Source organism: Doryrhamphus excisus, unplaced genomic scaffold (genome assembly GCF_037039965.1).
Source record: "Doryrhamphus excisus strain RoL-2023G ecotype Guam unplaced genomic scaffold, RoL_Dexc_Guam_v1.1 HiC_scaffold_24, whole genome shotgun sequence".
In the NCBI taxonomy this organism is placed as follows: domain Eukaryota; kingdom Metazoa; phylum Chordata; class Actinopteri; order Syngnathiformes; family Syngnathidae; genus Doryrhamphus; species Doryrhamphus excisus.
In genome coordinates, this window is record NW_027621862.1 from 4,155,083 (window position 1) to 4,180,026 (window position 24,944).

Genomic DNA, 24,944 nt, shown 5'->3' on the forward strand with positions numbered 1-24,944 from the left:
TCATTTTCATCCACAGCGGTGGTGACACCACCCTCCCTTCGTCCTGCCACCCCCCTTTCTTAGCCCCACCACTTCTTCACCTCCATTTCCAAGTGTCCCCGTCACCTCCTCATCGCCCCACCTCAAGCCGCACCCCCTGACCGCTCCCCGTCACCGTGCCCCGCCACCCTCCATGCTGGAATTTGAAGGCGTGTGTCAGAGGGGGGGTGTCCACCAATCCGGGGACCCCTTAGGTGGTATAAAACCCTGGTCAAGTATGCACTTATTCGCTCTTTCTGTCAGACCAGCACTCCTGAATCGCAGGGTGCCACACTTGAAGGGCGAGGGTGGTGGATCAAGGGTGCACATCATCACTTGTAGACAACAGCAGAGACGCAAGACGCAGCGTGGGTAGGCACCGTCACACGGACCGACCCTTGTCTATCCAAACAGGATGGAGAACGCACACACAAAGACCCCGGCAGAATGCCTGTCTTACTTCAGTGTCAACGAGAACACCGGCCTGAGCCCGGACCAGTTCAAGAAGAACCTGGACAAGTACGGCTTCAACGGTAAGAGGAGTTTGGGACACTGCAACATGAGGGGCGGTCGGGGTCTTGGTGGGGGTGGTGGGGTGGGGGTCCTACATACGCTTTTTTAGCAACTTGCCTTGTAGCAACAGCTGGTTTGACAAGCAGAGAGACATTGAGAAGCAGAGATCTTTGAGGGCTTTGAAGGGCTATTTAAAGATAGCCAAAGAAGATGGCTGGAGAGCGAGAGAGACAGGTGACGGCTCAAGAAGCTTCCTGGCTTTATATACGAGGGGGGGGGTATCAGATAATTTTAGGCAGGGGTTTAAAGGGGAGGGCCCTTGGATGGCTTAGGCGTTAAATGATACGTTAGGATAATTGCTAATAATCAAAACAAACTGAATGTTCTCTCTTCTTTTCTTCTTGGTGGAACCTTCCAGAGCTGCCAGCGGAAGAAGGTAAGCTTCAAAACTGATCCACACATCCAAGAGCCGGCATCCATCATGAAGTGTTGATGCATTTTTTATTTTTTTTTTTTTTTTTGCACAGGCAAGAGCATCTGGGAGCTGATCATTGAGCAGTTTGAAGACCTGCTGGTTCGAATCCTGCTGCTGGCTGCCTGCATCTCTTTTGTAAGTACTGATATTTTTAAAACTCGAAGAGACGCTCAAAACTTCTTATCCCCCCCCCCCTTTGAGGATGACAACTTGAGACAAATTGCAAGGGCTCGGTGTATTAATTCCTGCCACGGGGCTTTCACCCCCTCCAGCTGTCATGATGGCCTTAGAAGGCGAATATTGAGGGGTAAGGGAGGGAGGGAGGGTAAGGGGTGTGTGTGTGTGTGTGTGGGGGGGGGGGGGGGGTCAGGATGGTACAGGGTTGGGGGTTGAGGAGGTTTATTTTAAGGTTAGGCCCCCGAAGCTGAGGAGAGAAACTGAATCCTTCGGGAAAAGGTCAGGACTCAAGGAAAGGAACGATGGGCTCAAAGTTGTAAGGAGATCCAAATATAAGAATAACAAATGGCGTCATTTGATTATTATCAATGTACTCATTTATTATACTTCTATTACAATGTAATGGCATCTCTATTACATGTTAATTCCCTTTTTTCCTTCAGGTTCTGGCTTGGTTTGAGGAAGGTGAGGAGACCATCACTGCCTTCGTGGAGCCCTTTGTCATCCTCCTGATCCTCATCGCTAATGCTGTGGTCGGAGTGTGGCAGGTCAGTCACCGCTAGCCTAGCCTATGCTAGCCTAGCCTATGCTAACCTAGCCTAGCCTGGCATATTGGGCAATAACACATATCCCATTACAGAGGTGATGTCAGAAAGGGACACAAGCTTGGGTTACTTGGCTGTTTGTGCTGCTCAACTATCACTTTTTGGAACCGGGAGGCTCAAAATAGCAGTTTTGGCTGCTCTGATTGTTGTTGGTGTTGGTGTTGTTCCACCGTTTAGCAAACCCGACGTAAACAATGTCATGTCAGGACGACATTGCATTGCACTACACAAGTACTTACGACATGACAACGAAAAAGCTACTGTTAAAAAAACATTATTTTATTTTGCATACTTCCATTTATTATTTATTTAATGTATTTGACTTGTTGAATTTTGATTTATTGAAGTTGTAATACTTTTTTTTTTATGAGTGAGTGAGACCCAAAAATGATGTGGTATTGCAGTGGTTCTCAATCCTTTGCAAATACCACCTTTTTTTTTGCTAGGAAATGAACATTTTACTTGAATTCTACTCAAGAAAATCTTTTGGGTAATGTATTTGTAATTTTTTTTGTGTATCTAATATGATTTATTAAAAAAAATTACCACCAAAATTAGGATTCATACCACTGCTTGAGGATCAATAAGCATTAAGCATTAGTAGAATTACTTACTTATTAGTATTACTGGTTGCAGCAGTCTTTGTTATTTTTTATATTTTATAATAATAATAATATTTATTATTTTATTATTTTTTATTTGTTTTATTAATTTTATTATTATTATTATTATTATTATATTTATTATTATTATCATTATTATTATTATTAATATTATTATTATTAATCACATTATTAATAATAATAATTATTATTAATGATAATTATTAATATTATTAATAATAATTATTATAATTAGTAATTAGTAATTAATAAAATCAATCAGTGCATCCCTAGTATTAATTAGTTTTATACTAGTTATAAAATAATAATTACTTATTATTAATAATAATAATATTTTATTTTAGAATAATATTATATTATATAATTTTGCATCACAATGCTTCTAACAATAATGCTCAATTCCAATTGAGCATTATCTATTATTATTTGTAAAATGCATTATATCCTCAAAACCACTATAAACACATTTTAAAAAATATGATAAAATCTTAAAATATTTTACAAAAAATTAAACAGTAATCATAAAATCATTGTAAATATTTATTATTAGTAACATAATTATTGTGCTCTCCTCGGTGACAGAATGTGCGTGTGTTGATGCCAGATGTTTAGCAGCAGCAGCATTCCCATTGTGCAATGCAAACACCTCTGCAGGCATGCCGTTAAGTGCTTGGCACCGCTGTCAGGCATTTGTCAGTGCAGGAACATTATCACATCCCTTTGCCAAGTATTTGTCAAGTGTTGTGTGTTTTTTTTTTTTTTTATGAATGAGAGCACCCCGGCATTTATCATTCCTTATTGTCAGCTTGAACAATGCATTACAAAGGCATGCAATAAGCGGATGAGCCTTGTTTATATCCAACTTAGCCATGTTGACATCCTAGTGGCTGACCTCCTTTTTTTTGTATTTTACTGATATGAGTTTATATGTGTGTGTCACACAGGAGCGTAATGCTGAGGATGCTATCGAGGCTCTCAAGGAGTACGAGCCTGAGATGGGCAAAGTCTACCGTTCTGACAGAAAGAGTGTGCAGAGGATCAAGGCCAGAGAAATCGTCCCCGGAGACATCGTGGAGGTGTCTGGTAAGATATGTTAACATTGTTTAAGTTGGGTTTTGGGGCAGTAGTTTGATTTCAAATGTATGTTACGTATTTACACCTGAAAGTGAAAGTGTCAAAGTGGCAGGATGAGGCAGGGTTGGGGTTCCGGGCCTTGTTGATGAGGCGAAAGGAGTAGGATGAAGCAGAGCTTAATTAATCCCATTCCTTCTCCATGTCTTCGTAATTACCAGCGTACCATTTTCCAAGTACTACATGTAACTACTCACTTCACTTAACAAAATACTATTATGTCTGAGTAGCAAGTCCATTCCGTTAGATTATACCGGCGTACCTAATAAAGTGACCAAGCTGGTGGAACCCTCCATGTCTTTTTAAGGCGATGCAAAGCTGCTCGGCTGTGAAAACATGCTGACCGGAGCAAAACAAAATCACAAAGTATAAATACCCTGGCTAGCACCTGCTGCACCGCTTCTCCATAACCTCACCCACCCACCCTCGCTGCCATCGCGTCCACTTTGTCCACCTGTTGCCCCCCTCCGGCGGCTGACAACCGAACCCTGCAGCCCCCCCTTCCCTGGCATCGGTTTACCCTCCGCACCCTTACGAAATCCATGGATCAAGTGTAGAAATGTTGCGAGAGTTTCTCCCTTACAGTCACTTGAATATTATGGGGTGTGAGAATTATTCATGTTCTCGGAGAAGGTCATCACATTTTAGTCAGTTATGGCTGCAGTACACGGTTAGTACACCTGCACCACATAATTGAATACAACATCCCACTTTATTAAGATTATAATGCATCATTGATTGACACTCGGAGTATTTAATGGCGTCAACCATTGCAAACTCCATCTTCAATAATCAAGATGGACTAAAATGTGGTACTTTTTAATATTCATGCATTATTCACTGAGTAATGGAGGGAAAATATGCTATGCATATTTCAATTTTGAAAATCATACAATGGTACGAATTGGAAAGCAAAATTCAGATATTATAGTGGACAAAATAATATTTTATAACTAGTATAAAACTAATTAATACTAGGGCCACTGATCAGTATCAGTATTTCCCCCTTTATTAATTACTAATTTTATTAGTAATTAAGATCTCTGACAGTCAAGGAACCTTGGACTTGTCCTGACTATCTATATATATATATATATATATATATATAATTAATCTATGTGATTGGTATCGGACGATTTCAGCCCTGGATGATCTGTATCGGCCACAGGAGCATAAAACACTGATTGTATCATCCTTAATTATTACTAATTTTTATTTGTTTTGTTATGTGGAACTGATTTCATTCATTCATTTTCTACTGCTTATCGTCGCAAGGGGTGCTGGAGCCTATCCCAGCTGTTTTCAGGCGAGAGGCGGGGTACACCCTGGACTGGTGGCCAGCCAGCCAATCACAGGGCACATATAGACAAACAACCATTCACACTCACATTCATACCTATGGACAATTTGGAGTCGCTAATTAACCTAGCATGTTTTTGGAATGTGGGAGGAAACCGGAGTACCCGGAGATAACTGGGGAGAACATGCAAACTCCACAGAGATGCGGAATCAAACTTGTGTCTCCTGCGTGGCCACGTGCTACCCACTCTACACCGTGCAGCCCCAGATCAAACTATTCATTCATTCATTTTCTACCGCTTATCCTCACGAGGGTCGCGGTGCATGCTGGAGCCTATCCCAGCTGTCTTCGGGCGAGAGGCGGGGTACACACTGTGGACTGGTGGCCAGCCAATCACAGGGCACATATAGACAAACAACCATTCACACTCACATTCATACCTATGGACAATTTGGAGTCGCTAATTAACCTAGCATGTTTTTGGAATGTGGGAGGAAACTGGAGTACCCGGAGAAAACCCACACATGCAAACTCCACACAGAGATGGCCGAGGGTGGCATTGAACTCTGGTCTCCTAGCTGTGAGGCCTGCGCGCTAACCACTCATCAACCGTGTAGCCTGGCACTGATTTTACTACAAATTATAATATTGTCAATGTTAATCATGTTTTTTAAGAACACCATACATATTAAAGTAATCCTAATTAATTATTAGTAATGAATAATAACAAAAATTCAGCATTATTATTTTTGCAATGGAGGAATTTTGTAGAATTATTTGTATTTGGGATGATGTTTTTATGTGTGATTTTTATGTTTGATTCCCAGTTGGTGACAAAGTCCCCGCTGACATCAGGATTGTTTCCATCAAGTCCACCACCCTGCGTGTTGACCAGTCCATCCTCACTGGTGAGCGGAGTTAAATTAATACTTATGTGTGTCTCTGTTGGCAGTTTTTAAGCTACATTTCACCCCCCCCCCCCCCCCCCCCCCCCCCCAGGTGAGTCCGTCAGTGTGATTAAGCACACCGAGTCTGTGCCCGACCCCAGAGCTGTCAACCAGGACAAGAAGAACATGCTTTTCTCTGTAAGCATCCTCCCACCATCATCATGATGTCCTTTGAGCTTCTGTCATAGCTTCCTCTCCTTTCCATGACAGGGCACCAACATCGCTGCTGGCAAGGCCATCGGTGTGGCCATTGCCACCGGAGTTTCCACTGAGATCGGCAAGATCCGTGACCAGATGGCTGCCACCGAGCAGGAGAAGACCCCTCTGCAGGCCAAGTTGGATGAGTTTGGCGAGCAGCTCTCCAAGGTCATCTCTCTGATCTGCGTCGCCGTGTGGGCTATCAACATCGGCCACTTCAACGACCCCGTGCACGGAGGCTCATGGATCCGTGGCGCTGTTTACTACTTCAAGATTGCCGTCGCTCTGGCTGTGGCCGCCATCCCCGAGGGTAAGACGGACGGAAGAACCACATGTTTTTTTTTTCTCACGAGTTCCTCTGATGTTTCTCAGGTCTGCCTGCTGTCATCACTACCTGCCTGGCTCTGGGAACCCGCCGTATGGCCAAGAAGAACGCCATCGTCAGAAGCCTGCCCTCTGTGGAAACCCTGGGCTGCACCTCTGTCATCTGCTCCGACAAAACCGGCACCCTGACCACCAACCAGATGTGTGTGACCAAGGTGAGTCCTCCTAAAAAGTCCAAAATTTTGACAAAACTTGACTTGAAACACCTGACCTTTTTCTTCTCTGTAGATGTTCATTGTGAAGAGCGCCGAGGGCAGCCATGTTGACCTTGATGCTTTCGATATCTCCGGCTCCAAGTACACCCCAGAGGGCGAGGTGTAAGTCAACTATTCCAAACCACAACCATGATCAGTTCCCTTTGAACCATCTCTGATTTTTCCATTCTTTTTGTGCAGTTCCCAGGGTGGTGCACGGACCAACTGCAGCTCCTATGACGGCCTTGTTGAGATCGCCACCATCTGCGCCCTGTGCAACGACTCCTCTCTGGACTACAACGAGGTCGAGTCCGCTGCTACCGCGTTTTATGTGACGCGGAACGATTGAGCTGTATCACCGACATTTGTCTCCCACAGGCTAAGAAGATCTATGAGAAGGTCGGTGAGGCTACTGAGACAGCTCTGTCCTGCCTGGTCGAGAAGATGAACGTGTTCAACACCAACGTGAAGAACCTGTCCAGAATCGAGAGGGCCAATGCTTGCTGCTCCGTAAGATTCTTTTTATTTTATCATCAGGATCCTTGTGATCCAGTCTGGTACTACTAACCACTAAGACTTGACACTGGGTTAGTACCAGTAGTAGTATAGATCTTGGACCTTCCTTGGTAGGGGGTTTCAAAACTAAAACCACTTCTTTCAAGGTCCACCTATACTCATGTATCATGTAGGACATCCAAATTGGACTTAAAGGCAACATTTTGCACCCGTTTCTGTGCTGAAGGTACTAAATATGTACCAGTGCTCAAGTGACTCCAAATACTAAAAAGATCCTTGACATTATTTATAATGCACGTCTGTTTTTGACAGTCTATCTAATGGGCTTTCCTTGGTCCATCAGGTCATCAAGCAGCTGATGAAGAAGAACTTCACTCTGGAGTTCTCCCGTGACAGGAAGTCCATGTCTGTGTACTGCACTCCCACCAAGGGTGACGGTGGCGCCAAGATGTTTGTGAAGGTTTGTCCCTCCTTTTTACACACCTCAGAAGATGATTATAACAATACATGAAAATATGAGCTGGAAACCTCATATTCCAAATATACAACATAAGGTGGGCAGAAATATTTCAATATTGAACAAAGCAAAATTTGTTCTCAATCAGAAATCACTCCACACTCTTTATTGCTCTCTGGTTCTACCATATCTTACTTATTGTGTGGAAATATGGGCTAATAACTATAAAAGCAATCTTCACTCGCTAAATGTACTGCAAAAAAGGTCAGTAAGGATAATTCATAATGCCGCCTACAGAGAACATACTAACTCCTTATTTGTAAAATCACAAATACTTCAACTTGCTGATATAGTTCATCTTCAAACAGCTAAAATAATGCATAAGGCTAAAAATAACCAATTAGCTAAAAATGTCATCCAATACTTCTCTACAAGAGAGGAGAAATATGATCTCAGGGAAGAAGTACATTTGAAACACTTCTATGCTAGGACTACGTTAAAAAGCCATAGCATTTCAGTATGTGGAATCAAACTATGGAATGGATTGAGTAAGACCCTCAAACAATGCACAACGATGAGCCAATTCAAGAAACAATACAAGCAGTTGATGTTTGCTAAATACAAGGATGAAGAGTCTTGAACCAGTCATGATGTGCTATATATATATCACTATATTGACACTTACTATGGTACCCATTATGGCATTGGATGCTCATATCACCTCGTACTTTGGTTAATTTAATTTAATTTAATTTAATTTAATTTAATTTAATTTAATTTAATTTAATTTAATTTAATTTAATTTAATTTAATTTAATTTAATTTAATTTAATTTAATTTAATTTAATTTAATTTAATTTAATTTAATTTAATTTAATTTAATTTAATTTAATTTAATTTAATTTAATTTAATTTAATTTAATTTAATTTAATTTAATTTAATTTAATTTACAAACATAAAATAAATTGTATTAGAAGGGCAGGAGGTGAACAAATGTAACAGTTACTGATTGTAAAAGTACCAGATGGAGGGGTAGGATTTAATAAGCTTTGCTTCTTCCTACTCCTTTTGGACATGTGGAACTGTGAACTGATTATGTGATGCATTCAATTGTAATCTGATGCATGTTCAAATGAAATAAAACCATTACCATAAACACCCTACCTCCGCAGGGTGCGCCCGAGGGTGTCATTGAAAGGTGCGCTTACGTACGCGTCGGCACCACCCGCGTCCCCCTGACCAACACCATCAAGGAGAAGATCATGGCCGTTATCAGGGACTGGGGTACCGGCCGCGACACCCTGCGTTGTCTGGCTCTCGCCACCCGTGATACCCCTCTGAAGCCAGAAGAGATGAATCTGGAGGACTCCACCAAGTTCGCTGATTACGAGGTGAGAACTTGACGATGGGACCTCTCAGTATGTTGGAACCGTGACAATGACAAGGACCCTCTCTTCTTAGAATGACCTGACCTTTGTTGGCTGCGTGGGCATGTTGGATCCCCCTCGTAAGGAGGTGACTGGCTCCATCGAGCTGTGCAAAGCTGCTGGAATCCGTGTAATTATGATCACTGGTTAGTATTCACAGCTAGGAGACCAGGGTTCAATTCCACCCTCGGCCATCTCTGTGTGGAGTTTGCATGTTCTCCCCGTGCATGCGTGGGTTTTCTCCTCCCACATTCCAAAAACATGCTAATGATTAATTGGCGACTCCAAATTGTCAGGGCAGGGGTGGGCTAACTATGGCCCGAGGGCCACATGTGGCCCACCAAGCGTTTGAATCCAGCCAGTTGCTTTCAAATATTCAAAGTATTTCAACTGGCAACATGACTTGCAAGTCGGATGTCTTATTTAGTAAAAAAAAAAAAAAACAACAACAAAACTGTAAAATTAAATTATGTAGTCTGATGTTTAAAGTACTCTAAAAAAGGGGCATGAGAACATACTCCTGATAGTATAACACTTTTACAGATAAAATTAGACAAATTACTCAAGGAGGGCTGCACGGTGGACGAGTGGTTTGTGCACCGACCTCACAGCTAGAAGACCTGAGTTCAATTCCACCCTCGGCCATCTCTGTGTGGAGTTTGCATGTACTCCGGTTTCCTCCCACATTCCAAAAACATGCTAGGTTAATTAGCGACTCCAAATTGTCCATAGGTATGAATGTGAGTGTGAATGGTTGTTTGTCTATATGTGTCCTGTGATTGGCTGGCTGGCGACCAGTCCAGGGTGTACCCCGCCTCTTGCCCAAAGACAGCTGGGATAGGCTCCAGCACCCCGGCGAACCTCGTGAGGAGAAGCAGTAGAAAATGAATGAATGAATTAATGTAACATTTACAAGGCTTCTTGGCTGCACAGTGGTGGGGTGGTTAGCGCGAAGGCCCCACAGCTAGTAGACCCTAGTTCGATTCCACCTTCAGCCATCTCTGTGTGGAGTTTGCATGTTCTCCCCGTGCATGCGTGCGTTTTCTCCGGGTACTCCGGTTTCCTCCCACATTCCAAAAACATGCTAGGTTAATTAGCGACTCCAAATTGTCCATAGGTATGAATGTGAGTGTGAATGGTTGTTTGTCTATATGTGTCCTGTGATTGGCTGGCTGGCGACCAGTCCAGGGTGTACCCCGCCTCTCGCCTGAAGACAGCTGGGATAGGCTCCAGCACCCCGGCGAACCTCGTGAGGAGAAGCAGTAGAAAATGAATGAATTAATTAATGTAACATTTACAAGGCTTCTTGGCTGCACAGTGGTGGGGTGGTTAGCGCGAAGGCCCCACAGCTAGTAGACCCTAGTTCGATTCCACCTTCAGCCATCTCTGTGTGGAGTTTGCATGTTCTCCCCGTGCATGCGTGGGTTTTCTCCGGGTACTCCGGTTTCCTCCCACATTCCAAAAACATGCTAGGTTAATTGGCGACTGCAAATTGTCCATAGGTATGAATGTGAGTGTGAATGGTTGTTTGTCTATAGACAGCTAGCCCGAAGACAGCTGGGATAGGCTCCAGCACCCCCCAGCGATCCTCGTGAGGAAAAGCGTATGGTTATGTCATCGTTTTCCGAGTCTTTAACCCCCCCATTTCCTGCCACTGCCCATTTCCAGGTGACAACAAGGGAACCGCCATCGCCATCTGCCGCCGTATCGGCATCTTCAAGGAGGACGAGGATGTTGCCAACAAGGCCTACACTGGACGTGAGTTTGATGACCTTCCCAGCCACGAGCAGTCCGAGGCTGTCCGTAGAGCTTGCTGCTTCGCCCGCGTGGAGCCATCGCACAAGTCCAAGATCGTGGAGTTCCTGCAGGGTTATGATGACATTACTGCCATGGTAAGAACCGCATCTTCAACCTCAGGTGTTGATGATGTTGACGATGAACCAAGTCATCAGATTTCTTTCTCTTCCACCGCAGACCGGTGATGGTGTGAACGATGCCCCCGCCCTGAAGAAGGCCGAGATTGGCATCGCCATGGGCTCTGGCACTGCCGTTGCCAAGTCTGCCTCTGAGATGGTCCTGGCTGACGACAACTTCTCCTCCATTGTGGCCGCCGTTGAGGAGGGCAGAGCTATTTACAACAACATGAAGCAGTTCATCCGATACCTCATCTCCTCCAACGTTGGCGAGGTTGTCTGGTAAGGGAAGCCGCCATGTTTGATTCAAGTCTGTAAGTACGCCGTTGTTTGATCCGTTCTTGTTTTGTCCTGGACAGTATCTTCTTGACCGCCGCTCTGGGTCTTCCTGAGGCTCTGATCCCCGTCCAGCTGCTGTGGGTCAACCTGGTGACTGATGGTCTGCCTGCCACCGCTCTGGGATTCAACCCCCCTGATCTGGACATCATGGGCAAGCCCCCACGTTCTCCCAAGGAGCCCCTGATCTCCGGCTGGCTCTTCTTCAGATACATGGCCATCGGTGGTAGGTATCTTGTAGACATGATCTTCTTGATCTTCTTGACTTGGTCAATTTTTTTCCCACCCACACTGGTGTCTTCTCGCAGGATACGTCGGTGCCGCCACTGTTGGTGGAGCTGCTTGGTGGTTCCTCTACGACCCCACTGGTCCCATGGTCACCTACCACCAGCTGGTTGGTGTTGTCTCTTGGCCGTGCCTCAATCTCACCTTCTCCATCACACATTTAAATGACTTATGCTAATACTAATGACTCCTCTTTAGGACACAATCTACCAATTATTTACTTTGTACAACCATCTAGTATCATATAATAACTATAAAAGCAATCCTCACTCGCTAAATGTATTGCAAAAAAGGCCAGTAAGGATAATTCATAATGCCGCCTACAGAGAACATACTAACTCCTTATTTCTAAAATGACAAATACTTCAACTTGCTGATATAGTTCATCTTCAAACAGCTAAAATAATGCATAAGGCTAAAAATAAGCAATTAGCTAAAAATGTCATCCAATACTTCTCTACAAGAGAGGAGAAATATGATCTCAGGGAAGAACTACATTTGAAACACTTATAGGCAATTAAAAAAATTTAAAATTTAAAATTTAAAATTTAAAATTTAAAATTTAAAATTTAAAATTTAAAATTTAAAATTTAAAATTTAAAATTTAAAATTTAAAATTTAAAATTTAAAATTTTAAAAAAATAAACATGTAAAAAAAATTAAACATTTAAAAAATAAAAAAATATTTTTTTTAATTTAAAATAATTACAAATTTTAAATAATTAAAAATAACTAATAAAAACTAATAAAAACTATATTAGGAAAGCAGGAAGTGAACAAATGTAACAGTTACTGGTTGTAAAAGTACCAGATGGAGGGGTAGGATTTAATAAGCTTTTAATCACATTAAAAAAAAAAAATTTAATTATACGTATTAGGAAAGCAGGAAGTGAACAAATGTACCAGTTACTGATTGTAAAAGTAACATTTCTATATATCACTATATTGACAGTTACTATGGTACCCATTATGTCATTGGATGCTCATATCACCTCGTACTTTGGTACGTGACAAAAAAACAAACAAAAAAAACCTTGAACTATATTAGGAAAGCAGGAAGTGAACAAATGTAACAGTTACTGATTGTAAAAGTACCAGATGGAGGGGTAGGATTTAATAAGCTTTGCTTCTTCCTACTCCTTTTGGACATGTGGAACTGTGAACTGATTATGTGATGCATTCAATTGTAATCTGATGCATGTTCAAATGAAATCAAACCATTACCATAATGCATGTCGTAGTTATGCCACCTAGACCAAGCCAGCTATCGTAATTGACTGACCTCGTTCATTTTGACCCCAACATTAACCCAAATCTCTGTACCTTCTCCTTTCAGTCCCACTTCATGCAGTGCCACGACGAGAACGAGGACTTCGCCGGCATCGAATGCGAAATCTTTGAGGCCGCTCCTCCCATGACCATGGCTCTGTCTGTGCTGGTCACCATCGAGATGTGCAACGCCCTCAACAGGTACTGCCCCTAAAAAAAACGTAGATGTATTCATTCTCTCATGTTGTCGTATCTCTTTTTCAGCTTGTCTGAGAACCAGTCCCTGGTCCGCATGCCCCCATGGAGCAACTTCTGGCTGCTCGCCGCCATGTCCCTGTCCATGTCCCTGCACTTCATGATCATCTATGTTGACCCTCTGCCCGTAAGTTCACGCATAAAGACCCTCAGCTCCAAAACAGGAAGTGCTTCCTTTTGTGACGTGTAGTCAGCAAGCCCATGTCTTCTGAAATAACGCTTTGCACCCCCACCTTCAGATGATCTTCAAGTTGACCCATCTGACCGTGGAACAGTGGGTCGTCGTGCTCAAACTCTCCTTCCCCGTCATCCTCATTGACGAGGTGTTGAAGTTCTTCGCCCGTAACTACGTTGAGAGTAAGTACCCTCGCGCCGCCGCTCTTCGCTGCCCTGACCTACCTTCACCATGACCTTAATTGACCTTAATCTTACCCTGTGAGCCCATCCTGCAGGTTCATATCATTGACTCTCCATTCGTTATGACATTAACCCTTTCTGTTGATTTCCAGACTAATTCAGTCCACCATCATCGTTTAGCCCTGTAACTAAAGCAAGGTACTATACATCTTTAAACCAAAGCATGTTTTTTATGTTTTATATGTCATTTTTCGTCCCATATGACCTCATGCACATCCATGTTGCATGTCATGAATTGCAGGTATATGGTTACAGTTTGTCCTCTTGCTGCTTTTTGGATGTGTGTTTGTATGCTGGAGACCGTTTTTTTTTTTTTTTTTTTTTGCATTACTGGTGTCACATGACCTTGGAGATTTCAATGGTGAGTCCGCCCCACCCCTCCACCCCCCTTCTCTGAGTACCAACTCAGCATTTGCATGATTTGAATTGCGTATTCAGTAGCAAAGTTCTTGTTTTGTGTTAAAATTATGCAAATTATCAGCATAATTAGATGTACGGTTTTGGCACGATTAAATTTGAATTGTTTATGGAAGTAATGTTTATGTTCTCGGGAGGTCCTAGCATGCTTGCTGTCATTAGATTTGATTAGATTTGAAGAAAGAGAAAATCTTTTCTCTTTTTTTTTTTTTATCTCCGTCACTTTTCATTTTGTGCCGCCATTTATTTCCCCTTTCTAACTGATGCTTTTCCTCCCCCTTTTTTGTCTGGTAGGTACAGAGTCTAAATAGAGATGTAGGAGATCTTAAAAAGGTTGGATTGAAATAGGCGAAGAAGAAAGAGAGAGAGAAAGGGAGAGGAACATCACAACCATAAAGCCCTACTGAACCAACCAACAGAGGAGAGAAGATAAAACACAGGGAAATGTGAAAAAAAAACTAACAAAATGTGTTTAAAAAAAAAATCTATTTTTTAAATTAACACATCACCTGCAAAGAAATATTTAATATTTTATTCTAAGAAAATAAAATACATATTAAAAGTGATTTTTTTTTTTTGTTAACCTCGGATATTCTATTCTCAGCTGTTGTGTTTTTGTGTCCTCTGTCCATCTTCCTATGATTGACTTTCCAGCTCATGACTTTTAATTCTAGTCTTTACTGTCTGGTGCGGCCTTCCCTTGCTTGATTTAGTGTAGGCTTGCATTTCATGACATCATTAAAAAGGGCAGGAAAAAAAGAAAAAGAAAAAGCCAACATCCATCCAGCTGCCAGGGCTTCTTTATATATTTCTAGGCAGTGCCAGTCAGTGGTCTCTTGACAGACGTTGGGTATGTCCACGCAGTCTCAACACTTTTGGTCTTATATATTGTTTACGTGATGAGATATTAAATAAAATGATGATGACAAATTTTGTATTGTCGAGCACATTTTTTTTTTTTTTTTGCTTTGTATTTACTCATTTATAAGTCCTTGTTTGGCTTTATATTGCTAACGTTATAGAGCAGTTATCTGAATGGTATGTTCAAGTCCCTCGTTTTCTCCTTATGTGCCTGCTCAGGCTGTTGAGTACGCAAAAATCCGCATACTGATTACTTTAATGTAGAAAATTGTAAATCCGAATTAATAGTTACGAAATGAGAGATAAGAGAATCCACTTCATGTTTTTTGTCTTGTTTATTTACACACACGCAATGTAAAAGGCCGTTTTTTGTGATGTTCGGAGTGTCCCTGAATGCATCTTATTACAATGAGGAGGTGTCGAATTCGTTCCCAGGATGATCCGTCCAGGGATGTGTGAGTTGGAGATGCATGCAGTAGATGGTGTAGGAAATGTACTGCTGATGATGTGTTCAATTGTTGCGATTTGTGGGATAGGTGCCGATTCTGGAAGATCTCGAAAGCTTATCTCTATAGGAGTTTACAACTCAATGCAACGGGGGACGAGAAATGCAGAAACTTTGTTTAATCACTTGCTATGTCATATAATTACTGTAATGGTAATTGATCCTCCCTCCAGTTATTAATAACCACCATCACACTTAATAAAAATGCATAAAAAAGACCTGAAATACCCAAATAAATCCCAAAGTACATGGTACACTCGCAATTACATGAACACATTTATGCACACAAAGCTGACATGTCAAAGAATGAATGAAATGCAGGTTCCTTCTACCAGTTATTAATGATAACCATCTTGCACAATAGCAACAGATAAAATAGCAATAATATAGTATATATATATATATATATATATACAGGGTCAGGTTAAATAAAAGGCGAATAAAGTAAAACAAAAAAGTGTTTTTATTTTTTAAAAGTACATATAATGCCGCCCTGTGATTGGCTGGCGACCAGTCCAGGGTGTACCCCGCCTCTCGCCCGAAGACAGCTGGGATAGGCTCCAGCACCCTCCGCAACCCTCGTGAGGAAAAGCAGTAGAAAATGAATGAATGAATGAATGAATATAATGCCATTCTATTTCGGGCGAGAGGCAGGGTACACCCTGGACTGGTGGCCAGCCAATCACAGGGCACATATAGACAAACAACCATTCACACTCACATTCATACCTATGGACAATTTGGAGTCGCTAATTAACCTAGCATGTTTTTGGAATGTGGGAGGAAACCGGAGTACCCGGAGAAAACCCACACGAGATGGCCCGAAGGTGGAATTGAACCCTGGTCTCCTTGCTGTGAGGTCTGCGCGCTAACCACTCGACCGCCATGCAGCCCCATATGTTTCATTCATTCATTCATTCATTTTCTGCCGCTTTTCCTCACGAGGGTGTGGGGGTGCTGGAGCCTATCCCAGCTGTCTTCGGGCGAGAGGCGGGGTACACCCTGGACTGGTGGCCAGCCAATCACAGGGCACATATAGACAATTTAGCAGTTACAGAAAGAGTTTGCTTTCACAAAATAAAATGAAAAAAAAACAGAAAAAAATGCTATAAATAAAAATACATTTATTTATAATTTTTCAATTATTTTATATTATTATTTATTATATTTTATTATTTTATAACATTTTATATCATTTATAATTAACATTTTGCAGCTCATTCATTCATTTTCTACCGCTTATCCTCACGAGGGTGTGGGGGTGCTGGAGCCTATCCCAGCTGTCTTCAGGCGAGAGGCGGGGTACACCCTGGACTGGTGGCCAGCCAATCACAGGGCACATATAGACAAACAACCATTCACACTCACATTCATACCTATGGACAATTTGGAGTCGGCAATTAACCTAGCATGTTTTTGGAATGTGGGAGGAAACCGGAGTACCCGGAGAAAACCCACGCGAGATGGCTCGAGGGTGGAATTGAACCCAGGTCTCCTAATGTTTCCACAATGAAAGCGCCATGCTCACCAATCCAATTCATGACAGCAAGTGAAAAAGCAACCAAAAAATATAATAAGGAAACAAAGCAAAATGGCATTATAGTATGTACTTTTCACTTTTTTGTTTCTTTACTTTATTTTACTTTTATTTAACCTACAAATGTGTGGGATCATTTTGCCTGACTCTGTATATAGCAGGTTGAGCTAGTCCACCACTATCTGTATCTACATCTGTTCAGCCATCTAAATGATCAGTATCCGTATCTGTACTTGTACTAGGAAGTACTGAATAGAGTACATAATGAGGATTTTCTTTCATGACCGTTACGAATAATGACGAGCTGAACTCATTTCACGCTTGTACTTGGTAAAAGCACATGATCTGTTAACCAAATACTGTTTTACCTGGGAATTTGTCTAATCAAATGTTTGCATTTCATTTGTTTGTACAATACATGAAAGTAAAAGTAATGTTAGGTCAAGCAAATTGTTTGCGTGTATTGTCTTAAAATAAACTGACGCCGCCTCACTTTGGGTTTCTGTCCTGTATTTGATCGGAAAATGCGCAAATTCAATTTGAATTTTGCGTGTTCTTCCCGTGCGTACGTGGATTTTATCCGTTTATCCGGTTTCCTCCCACATTCCGAAAACATGCTAGGTTAATTGGCGACTCCAAATTGTCCATAGGTATGAATGTGAGTGTGAATGGTTGTTTGTCTATATGTGCCCTGTGATTGGCTGGCTGGCAACCAGTCCAGGGTGTATCCCGCCTCTTGCCCGAAGACATCTGGGATAGACTCCAGCACCCCCATGACCCTTGTGAGGATAAGCGGTAGAAAATGAATGAATGTTGAAGTTTAGCACGGCGGAAAAAGTGGTTAGCGCACAGGTCTCACAGCTACGAGACCCGAGTTCAATTCCACCCTCGGCCATCTCTGTGTGGAGTTTGCATGTTCTCCCCGTGCATGCGTGGGTTTTCTCCGGGTACTCCGGTTTCCTCCCACATTCCAAAAACATGCTAGGTTAATTGGCGACTCCAATTTGTCCATAGGTATGAATGTGAGTGTGAATGGTTGTTTGTCTATATGTGCCCTGTGATTGGCTGGCCACCAGTCCAGGGTGTACCCCGCCTCTTACCCCAAGACAGCTGGGATAGGCTCCATCACCCCCGTGACCCTCGTGAGGATAAGCGGTAGAAAATGAATGAATGTTGAAGTTTAGCACGGCGGAAAAAGTGGTTAGCGCACAGGTCTCACAGCTACGAGACCCGAGTTCAATTCCACCCTCGGCCATCTCTGTGTGGAGTTTGAATGTTCTCCCCGTCCATGCGAGGATTTTCTCCAGTTTCCTCCCACATTCCAAAAACATGCTAGGTTAATTGTCGACTCCAAATTGTCCATAGGTATGAATGTGAGTGTGAATGGTTGTTTGTCTATATGTGCCCTGTGATTGGCTGGCCACCAGTCCAGGGTGCTCGAATTTCGTGGCACAGCGCAAGGTGGTAATTTGGTTCAGAGCACCACTTGGTGCGCTTACTATTTGGTCATTTTATTAGACTGTACTGCGCCGACGTGGGCATGGCGGCGCACCAGGGGAGGAGTCCACATTTTCAGTTTGGCGACAATTTTCGAGTTCGAGTTTTGGCGACACTGTTAGCAAACAGTGACAATTTTGTGACAAAACAGCCCGCCAAAGGTGCGGAGTAAGTTTGCCATCTCTGACCTTGTCTACGCGGGGCGCAGGCGGGGCGCAGGCGAAGCGCAGGCGAAGCGCAGGCGAAGCGCAGGCCGTGTAATATTAAATTGGCTGACAAGCAGACAGTATAGACACGTCACTAAAACCTCACAGGCCAAACATTGGCCATGACTGTATAATAATTCTTATTATTTAATAGTACGTGCAGCAGTTAACTGCTAGCTAGTTTAGAGCTGTGTTCTGAATGGTATGTTGACATGTTTCATTTTCTTCTCGTAGTCCTCATCAAACTCTTCGGCTTGTTGCGGTGTAAAATGATTCATCCAATCGCCGACTTCTCCTGTTAAAGACAAAGAAATGTTGTTAAATTAAACTAAATTAAATCATTCATTCATTTTCTACCGCTTATCCTCACGAGGGTCGCAGGGGGTGCTGGAGCCTATCCCAGCTGTCTTTAGGCGAGAGGCGGGGTACACCCTGGACTGGTGGCCAGCCAGCCAATCACAGGGCACATATAGACAAACAACCATTCACACTCACATTCATACCTATGGACAATTTGGAGTCGCTAATTAACCTAGCATGTTTTTGGAATGTGGGAGGAAACCGGAGTACCCGGAGAAAACCCACGCATGCACGGGGAGAACATGCAAACTCCACACAGAGATGGCCGAATGTGGAATTGAACCCTGATCTCCTAGCCGTGAGGTCTGCGCGCTAACCACTCGACCGCCGTGCCGCCTAAATTAAATCAGACAAGTGTAAAAACTGTGAAGAAGAAAGGGAAAAAATGTTGAATCAGGTGCAGTAACTCCACTAACCACCAGAGGCCATTGTTTTCCTATAATACCAGGATACGACTAGTAGATCGTGAAAGTAGTTTGAGTCGATTGTGTAAACCACAGAACTACATTACGTAGAAAACACTTTTGTCACCGCGAGTCCGCCATCTTCTGTAGCACTAGCTTGTTCATTTGCGACTTTCGACGTTTTTACCAATGGGAAAAAATGTTGAATCAGGTGCAGTAACTCCACTAACCACCAGAGGCCATTGTTTTCCTATAATACCAGGATACGACTAGTAGATCGTGAAAGTAGTTTGAGTCGATTGTGTAAACCACAGAACTACATTACGTAGAAAACATTTTTGTCACCGCGAGTCCACCATCTTGTGTAGCACTAGCTTGTTCATTTGCAACTTTCGACATTTTTACTGATGGTTTCTGAAATTCTGGCCCCGATAAGGCATTAATATGCCCTACTGTAATCTACCTATACACGCCAATACACTGCGCATGCTGTTGTGCTACACAAGATGGCGGCGTGTGTACTGAAGCGTTGCGGCGGCGGCGGCGGCGGCGGCTGCGGCGGCGGCGGCTGCGGCGGCGGCTGCGGCGGCGGCTGCGGCGGCGGCTGCGGCGGCGGCGGCGGCTGCGGCGGCGGCTGCGGCGGCGGCTGCGGCGGCGGCGGCGGCGGCGGCTGCGGCGGCGGCTGCGGCGGCGGCTGCGGCGGCGGCGGCTGCCACCGCGTTTTGTATGTTGTGTCCGGGTGTTAGCTTTCTACGTCTTTCTATTTCTATGATGTAAACACATCAGTCAGCTGACATTAAGCTCCTCTCCTGATTCGCTGTTGCTAGGCTCCAGCCTGCTTCCAGTACCCAAACAAGGATAGTAAGAGTCGCTGGTAGATGTGTGTGTGTGTGTGTGTGTGTGTGTGCGCGTGTTGACGTTTTGAATCACCTTTTCTCATGAAGGTGTAGAGCGAAAGGTCAAAAATGGTTTTGGACATAAAAGTGTAGTTGGCCATCGGGTTATCCTTCATGCTCTTGAAGGACGTCAGTTCCACAATGCGGCTGATGATGTCATCAGAGAATGACAAGTCCAGGTACCTCATGATGCGCTCCACCTCACGCCGAGGGTTCTGGATGGGAGTCAACAATAAAGCAACTGAGCCTGGCTATAAAACCACTGAAAGCTAATAGCAGAGTTCAGACATCATCTACCTCTTTCATGTCTTCATAGAAGAGATAAAGGATGTTTCTTCTTTCTCGTTCCTCCCAGTAACCTTTGACGTGATCATACCAGGAACCCCATGCCACTGCAAGAAACAACAGTCCCTTAAAATCAGGGGTCTCAAACTTGCGGCCCGCGGGCCAAATGCAGCCCGCGAGACGCTAGTTTGAGGCCCCCCACCTTGATACCAAAGTTTAATGTTGAAATGACAGCTTAAAGCTGTGTGCACACCGGACACAATTAACATGATTTTGCCCCGCCCATACTGTTACCCTACCCTGTTACCCCGCCCTGTTTTGATTTGGATTAGCAATGAAGCTAAAGGCTTATATGACGCTGGGTATAAATAAATGCAGGAAATGATTTGGAATAAAACGCAAGATAAAGCATCTCATTAAATATGTTGTTAAAGTTACGGAACTGAGTACGATGCTAACTTGCTAATTGGGTAAAATGATTAAGTTTCATTAATGTTCATGTTAAAAGTCAAATAACTGTTAATACTGTACATTTGAATCTAAAAAAAATAATTTCTCTACCAACTGTATGTGGTTTCTTACGTTTTTCTTATTTGCTGTTTTATTATTATTATTTTACTTATTTATTACTGATTGATTGATTTATTGTCTTTGTTCTTAATTTGTTTATTTATTTTTTATCTTATTTTGTGTATAGAAAAATAAAAATTAAGATATTTTATTTATATTTTGGTGCGTAAAACCGAAACCAAAGTACTGAAAAAGTGTAGGTTATAGCAGAAGCAAAAGCATTGGAAATAGTTTTTTTTTAATTGATTTTTTTCTAATTTTTAATAAATGCGTTTTGGTTTTTTTTTTTGAAAATCTGATGCAGCCCGGCTTCACCCAGAACCTAGCTCCGGTGGCCCCCCCAGGTAAATTGAGTTTGAGACCCCTGCTTAAAATGGTGAAGTAGTCCACACATGACACTCCTCTACTTACATTGTCCATGCATGAACTTCTGGATGTAGCCCTCCCAAGGTCCAGGGTCAGGGTGGGTGAGATTCATTTGATCAAAATAGAAGTAGCTCACCAGGTTGTCCTTCGCATTGCGAGCCACGTAGATCACCTTTGTGCATACATTATCATATTATTGAATGACAGCGTGGTTGCTAGTTCTCATCCCTGCAACGTCCCATCAACTTACTTTGCATTTGTTTTCCCAAAAGCCTTTTGGAACGAGATGAAAAGGCAAATGCGTTTTAATAACTCTTGGAGGTTCCATTGCCTTCAGGAGATCAAGGCCTGGGGATTTACAACAAAATGATAGCATAAATATCATTTTGTAAATGCCTGAGATGCATTAGGGCAAGGGTGGGCACACTACGGCCCGGGGGCCACATGCGTTTTAAAGCGTTTTAATCCGGCCAGTTGCTTTCTAAGTATTTCAACTGGCAACATGACTAGCAAGCTGGCTGTCTTATTTAGTTAAAAAAAAACAACAAAAAAACTCATTAATTAATTTATTTTCTACCACTTATCCTGACAAGGGTCACAGGGGTGCTGGAGCCTACCCCCGCTGTCTTCGGGCACGCCAGCCAATCACAGGGCACATATAGACAAACAACCATTCACACTCACATTCATACCTATGGACAATTTGGAGTCACCAATTAACCTAGCATGTTTTTGGAATGTGGGAGGAAACCGGAGTACCCGGAGAAAACCCACGCATGCACGGGGAGAACATGCAAACTCCACACAGAGATGGCCGAGGGTGGAATTGAACCCGGGTCTCCTAGCTGTGAGGCCTGTGCACTAACCACTCGTCCACTGTGCAACCCTGATAGTATAACACCTTTACAGATAAAATTAGACAAATAATTCAAGGAGGGCTGCAGGGCGGTTGAGTGGTTAGCGCGCAGGCCTCACAGCTAAGGGACCTGAGTTCAATTCCACCCTCTCTGTGTGGAGTTTGCATGTTCTCCCCGTGCATGCGTGGGTTTTCTCCGGGTACTCCGGTTTCCTCCCACATTCCAAAAACATGCTAGGTTAATTGGCGACTCCAAATTGTCCATAGGTATGAATGTGAGTGTGAATGGTTGTTTGTCTATATGTGCCCTGTGATTGGCTGGCTGGCCACCAGTCCAGGGTGTACCCCGCCTCTCGCCTGAAGACAGCTGGGATAGGCTCCAGCACCTCTGCGACCCTCGTGAGGATAAGCGGTAGAAAATTAATGAATTCAAATATTTGCCCACCCCTGCATTAGGGGGTCTACACACCTGAGGGGATCCCAGGTCGAGCGGAATTCTCCAGGAAAGGCATTCGGACTGGTATGGGGGCGCTTTTGCAGGTCTCACTGTCGCCACTGTGAAGAAGCAAATCCACTGTCTCCTGGACCCACGTGGTCCCTTATCACCCAAAAGAACAAGATGTTATCCTAATTTGTTATCCTTGAAGCTTTACAATCATTTGACAAATAGTCAGAGGCGGGGTACACCCTGGACTGGTGGCCAGCCAGCCAATCACAGGGCACATATAGACAAACAACCATTCACACTCACATTCATACCTATGGACAATTTGGAGTCGCTAATTAACCTAGCATGTTTTTGGAATGTGGGAGGAAACCGGAGTACCCGGAGAAAACCCACGCATGCACGGGGAGAACATGCAAACTCCACACAGAGATGGCCGAGGGTGGAATTGAACCCTGGTTTCCAAGCTGTGAGGTCTGCGTGCTAACCACTCGAACACCGTGCAGCTTTTTGCAGTTTTAGTTAACTTAAATATTCATTGTTTGTACAGCCAAACTTTTTTTTATGTATGTGAACATTGGTCCTGCTTTCTTTGACGTGCTATTTAAACTAAGTGTGTTGTAGGACCGTGTTTCTCAACAAATGTATTAAATTGTAACCTGAAAAATGCAACAAAATGGAGAGCAGTGAAGCATAGAAATGTATTAAAATTGCATGCTGGGTAAGACAAATTCAGACACTAAAGTCCTCCCTGCATCATGTCTATCCTGACAGTTCACCATGCAGGGTTTCATTACATTTGATGAAATTTACGGCAAAATAAAGTCACTATGAAAAAACGGACCTTACTCATATTAATTGAAGACGCCTGCACTAAAGTTTAAGCGTCACCCTTTTGTCTGCAGCAGTTTTGGACTAAAATAGTTTTCACATGACTGTAAATGTACAATCTTCACTTGCTAAATGTACTGCAAAAAAAGGTCAGTAAGGATAATTCATAATGCCGCCTACAGAGAACATACTAACTCCTTATTTCTAAAATGACAAATACTTCAACTTGCTGATATAGTTCATCTTCAAACAGCTAAAATAATGCATAAGGCTAAAAATAACCAATTAGCTAAAAATGTCATCCAATACTTCTCTACAAGAGAGGAGAAATATGATCTCAGGGAAGAAGTACATTTGAAACACTTCTATGCTAGGACTACGTTAAAAAGCCATAGCATTTCAGTATGTGGAATCAAACTATGGAATGGATTGAGTAAGACCCTCAAACAATGCACAACGATGAGCCAATTCAAGAAACAATACAAGCAGTTGATGTTTGCTAAATACAAGGATGAAGAGTCTTGAACCAGTCATGATGTGCTATATATATATATCATTAAATTAAATTAAATTAAATTAAATTAAATTAAATTTAAAAAAATATTATTTTTAAAAAAATATTAAATTAAATTAAATTTTTTTAAACTTTAATTATATTAGGAAAACAGGAAGTGAACAAATGTAACAGTTATTGATTGTAAAAGTACCAGATGGAGGGGTAGGATTTAATAAGCTTTGCTTCTTCCTACTCCTTTTGGACATGTGGAACTGTGAACTGATTATGTGATGCATTCAATTGTAATCTGATGCATGTTCAAATGAAATAAAACCATTACCATTACATTTAAAACCAAAAAGAAAGTGTGAGAGAGAACATCATACCTGCTTTAGGGTAGGTGGCAATAAGAAGGTCTGAAGGATCAGGACAGAAAGCCGAGACCTTGTTGTAGTTGTTGGCGATGTGTTCCATCACGTGAACCCCTTCTACTTGAACCAGTAGATTGGAACGTTTGCGATCTTGGTTCTCTGACATGACCGAGGTCAAAAAATTGTAAAAAATAAAATAAAACAAAAAAATCCAAAAATATCAGGCTGCAACGTTGCAGGACTGCTTTATCTTGTTTCTTCCACCTCCTGTTGGGTATTCATCAGAGTCTTGGCTTCGTAAATCATAAATGTGTCCGTTTTCAAGTGACTTCAACATCTGATCTTCCACTCAAGGCAGCAACTGGTTTAGTATAAACAGTCTATGACATAATATAATATCAACAACACTTGTTTACCACACCCTTGTTTAACTTAATTAAATAAGCCTGCCTGCCATCTTGTTTCTACCGTCTCAGTGCTTATCCATTTGTGCTGTCTCAGCAAAGAGATAAGAGTCATTGTTTATATACCCAAACTAAGAACATGGTTAACAATGGAGTGTCTATGGGAGTATTTAGTGAAGTTTAGTGGGTTAGTCAG

The 24,944-nt window shown here is 42.5% G+C and overlaps 2 protein-coding genes across 3 annotated transcripts; one reads left to right on the forward strand and one right to left on the reverse strand.

The window, feature by feature from the left end:
- Positions 1–261: 261 nt before the first annotated feature.
- On the forward strand, positions 262–14,788 carry atp2a1l (ATPase sarcoplasmic/endoplasmic reticulum Ca2+ transporting 1, like). 2 transcript variants are annotated; one of them, XM_058062358.2, is made up of 24 exons: positions 262–551; positions 950–967; positions 1,059–1,141; positions 1,627–1,731; positions 3,356–3,494; positions 5,670–5,750; positions 5,842–5,927; positions 6,000–6,297; positions 6,360–6,526; positions 6,600–6,688; positions 6,767–6,869; positions 6,944–7,075; positions 7,425–7,541; positions 8,712–8,930; positions 9,001–9,112; positions 10,635–10,858; positions 10,941–11,161; positions 11,239–11,441; positions 11,524–11,609; positions 12,837–12,970; positions 13,034–13,151; positions 13,264–13,381; positions 13,534–13,579; positions 14,153–14,788. In XM_058062358.2, the coding sequence occupies exons 1-23, from the start codon at positions 434–436 to the stop codon at positions 13,536–13,538; spliced, it is 2,976 nt and encodes a 991-aa protein (XP_057918341.2). In that variant the 5' UTR covers positions 262–433; the 3' UTR covers positions 13,539–13,579; positions 14,153–14,788. The 2 variants fall into 2 exon arrangements, with proteins under 2 accessions (XP_057918341.2, XP_057918340.2); XM_058062357.2 differs by lacking the exon at positions 13,534–13,579 and having other exon boundaries at positions 263–551.
- A 3,108-nt stretch (positions 14,789–17,896) lies between these two features.
- Positions 17,897–24,687, reverse strand: LOC131109896 (sulfotransferase 1 family member D1-like). The gene is made up of 7 exons (XM_078788843.1): positions 24,360–24,687; positions 22,671–22,799; positions 21,596–21,693; positions 21,391–21,517; positions 20,422–20,516; positions 20,159–20,339; positions 17,897–18,759 (listed from the first exon to the last, which is right to left on the reverse strand). The coding sequence occupies exons 1-7, from the start codon at positions 24,508–24,510 to the stop codon at positions 18,647–18,649; spliced, it is 894 nt and encodes a 297-aa protein (XP_078644969.1). The 5' UTR covers positions 24,511–24,687; the 3' UTR covers positions 17,897–18,646.
- Positions 24,688–24,944: the final 257 nt, after the last annotated feature.

Coding starts and splice junctions, on each gene's coding strand:
- atp2a1l (XM_058062357.2), top strand. CDS start 434: ATGGAGAACGCACACACAAAGACCCCGGCAGAATGCCTGTCTTACTTC. Junction 6,298..6,359: donor TGTGGCCGCCATCCCCGAGG/GTAAGACGGACG, acceptor GATGTTTCTCAG/GTCTGCCTGCTGTCATCACT. Junction 6,870..6,943: donor CCTCTCTGGACTACAACGAG/GTCGAGTCCGCT, acceptor TGTCTCCCACAG/GCTAAGAAGATCTATGAGAA.
- LOC131109896 (XM_078788843.1), bottom strand. CDS start 24,510: ATGTCAGAGAACCAAGATCGCAAACGTTCCAATCTACTGGTTCAAGTA. Junction 22,800..24,359: donor TGCCACCTACCCTAAAGCAG/GTATGATGTTCT, acceptor TTGGGTGATAAG/GGACCACGTGGGTCCAGGAG. Junction 20,340..20,421: donor TCTATGAAGACATGAAAGAG/GTAGATGATGTC, acceptor ACTCCCATCCAG/AACCCTCGGCGTGAGGTGGA.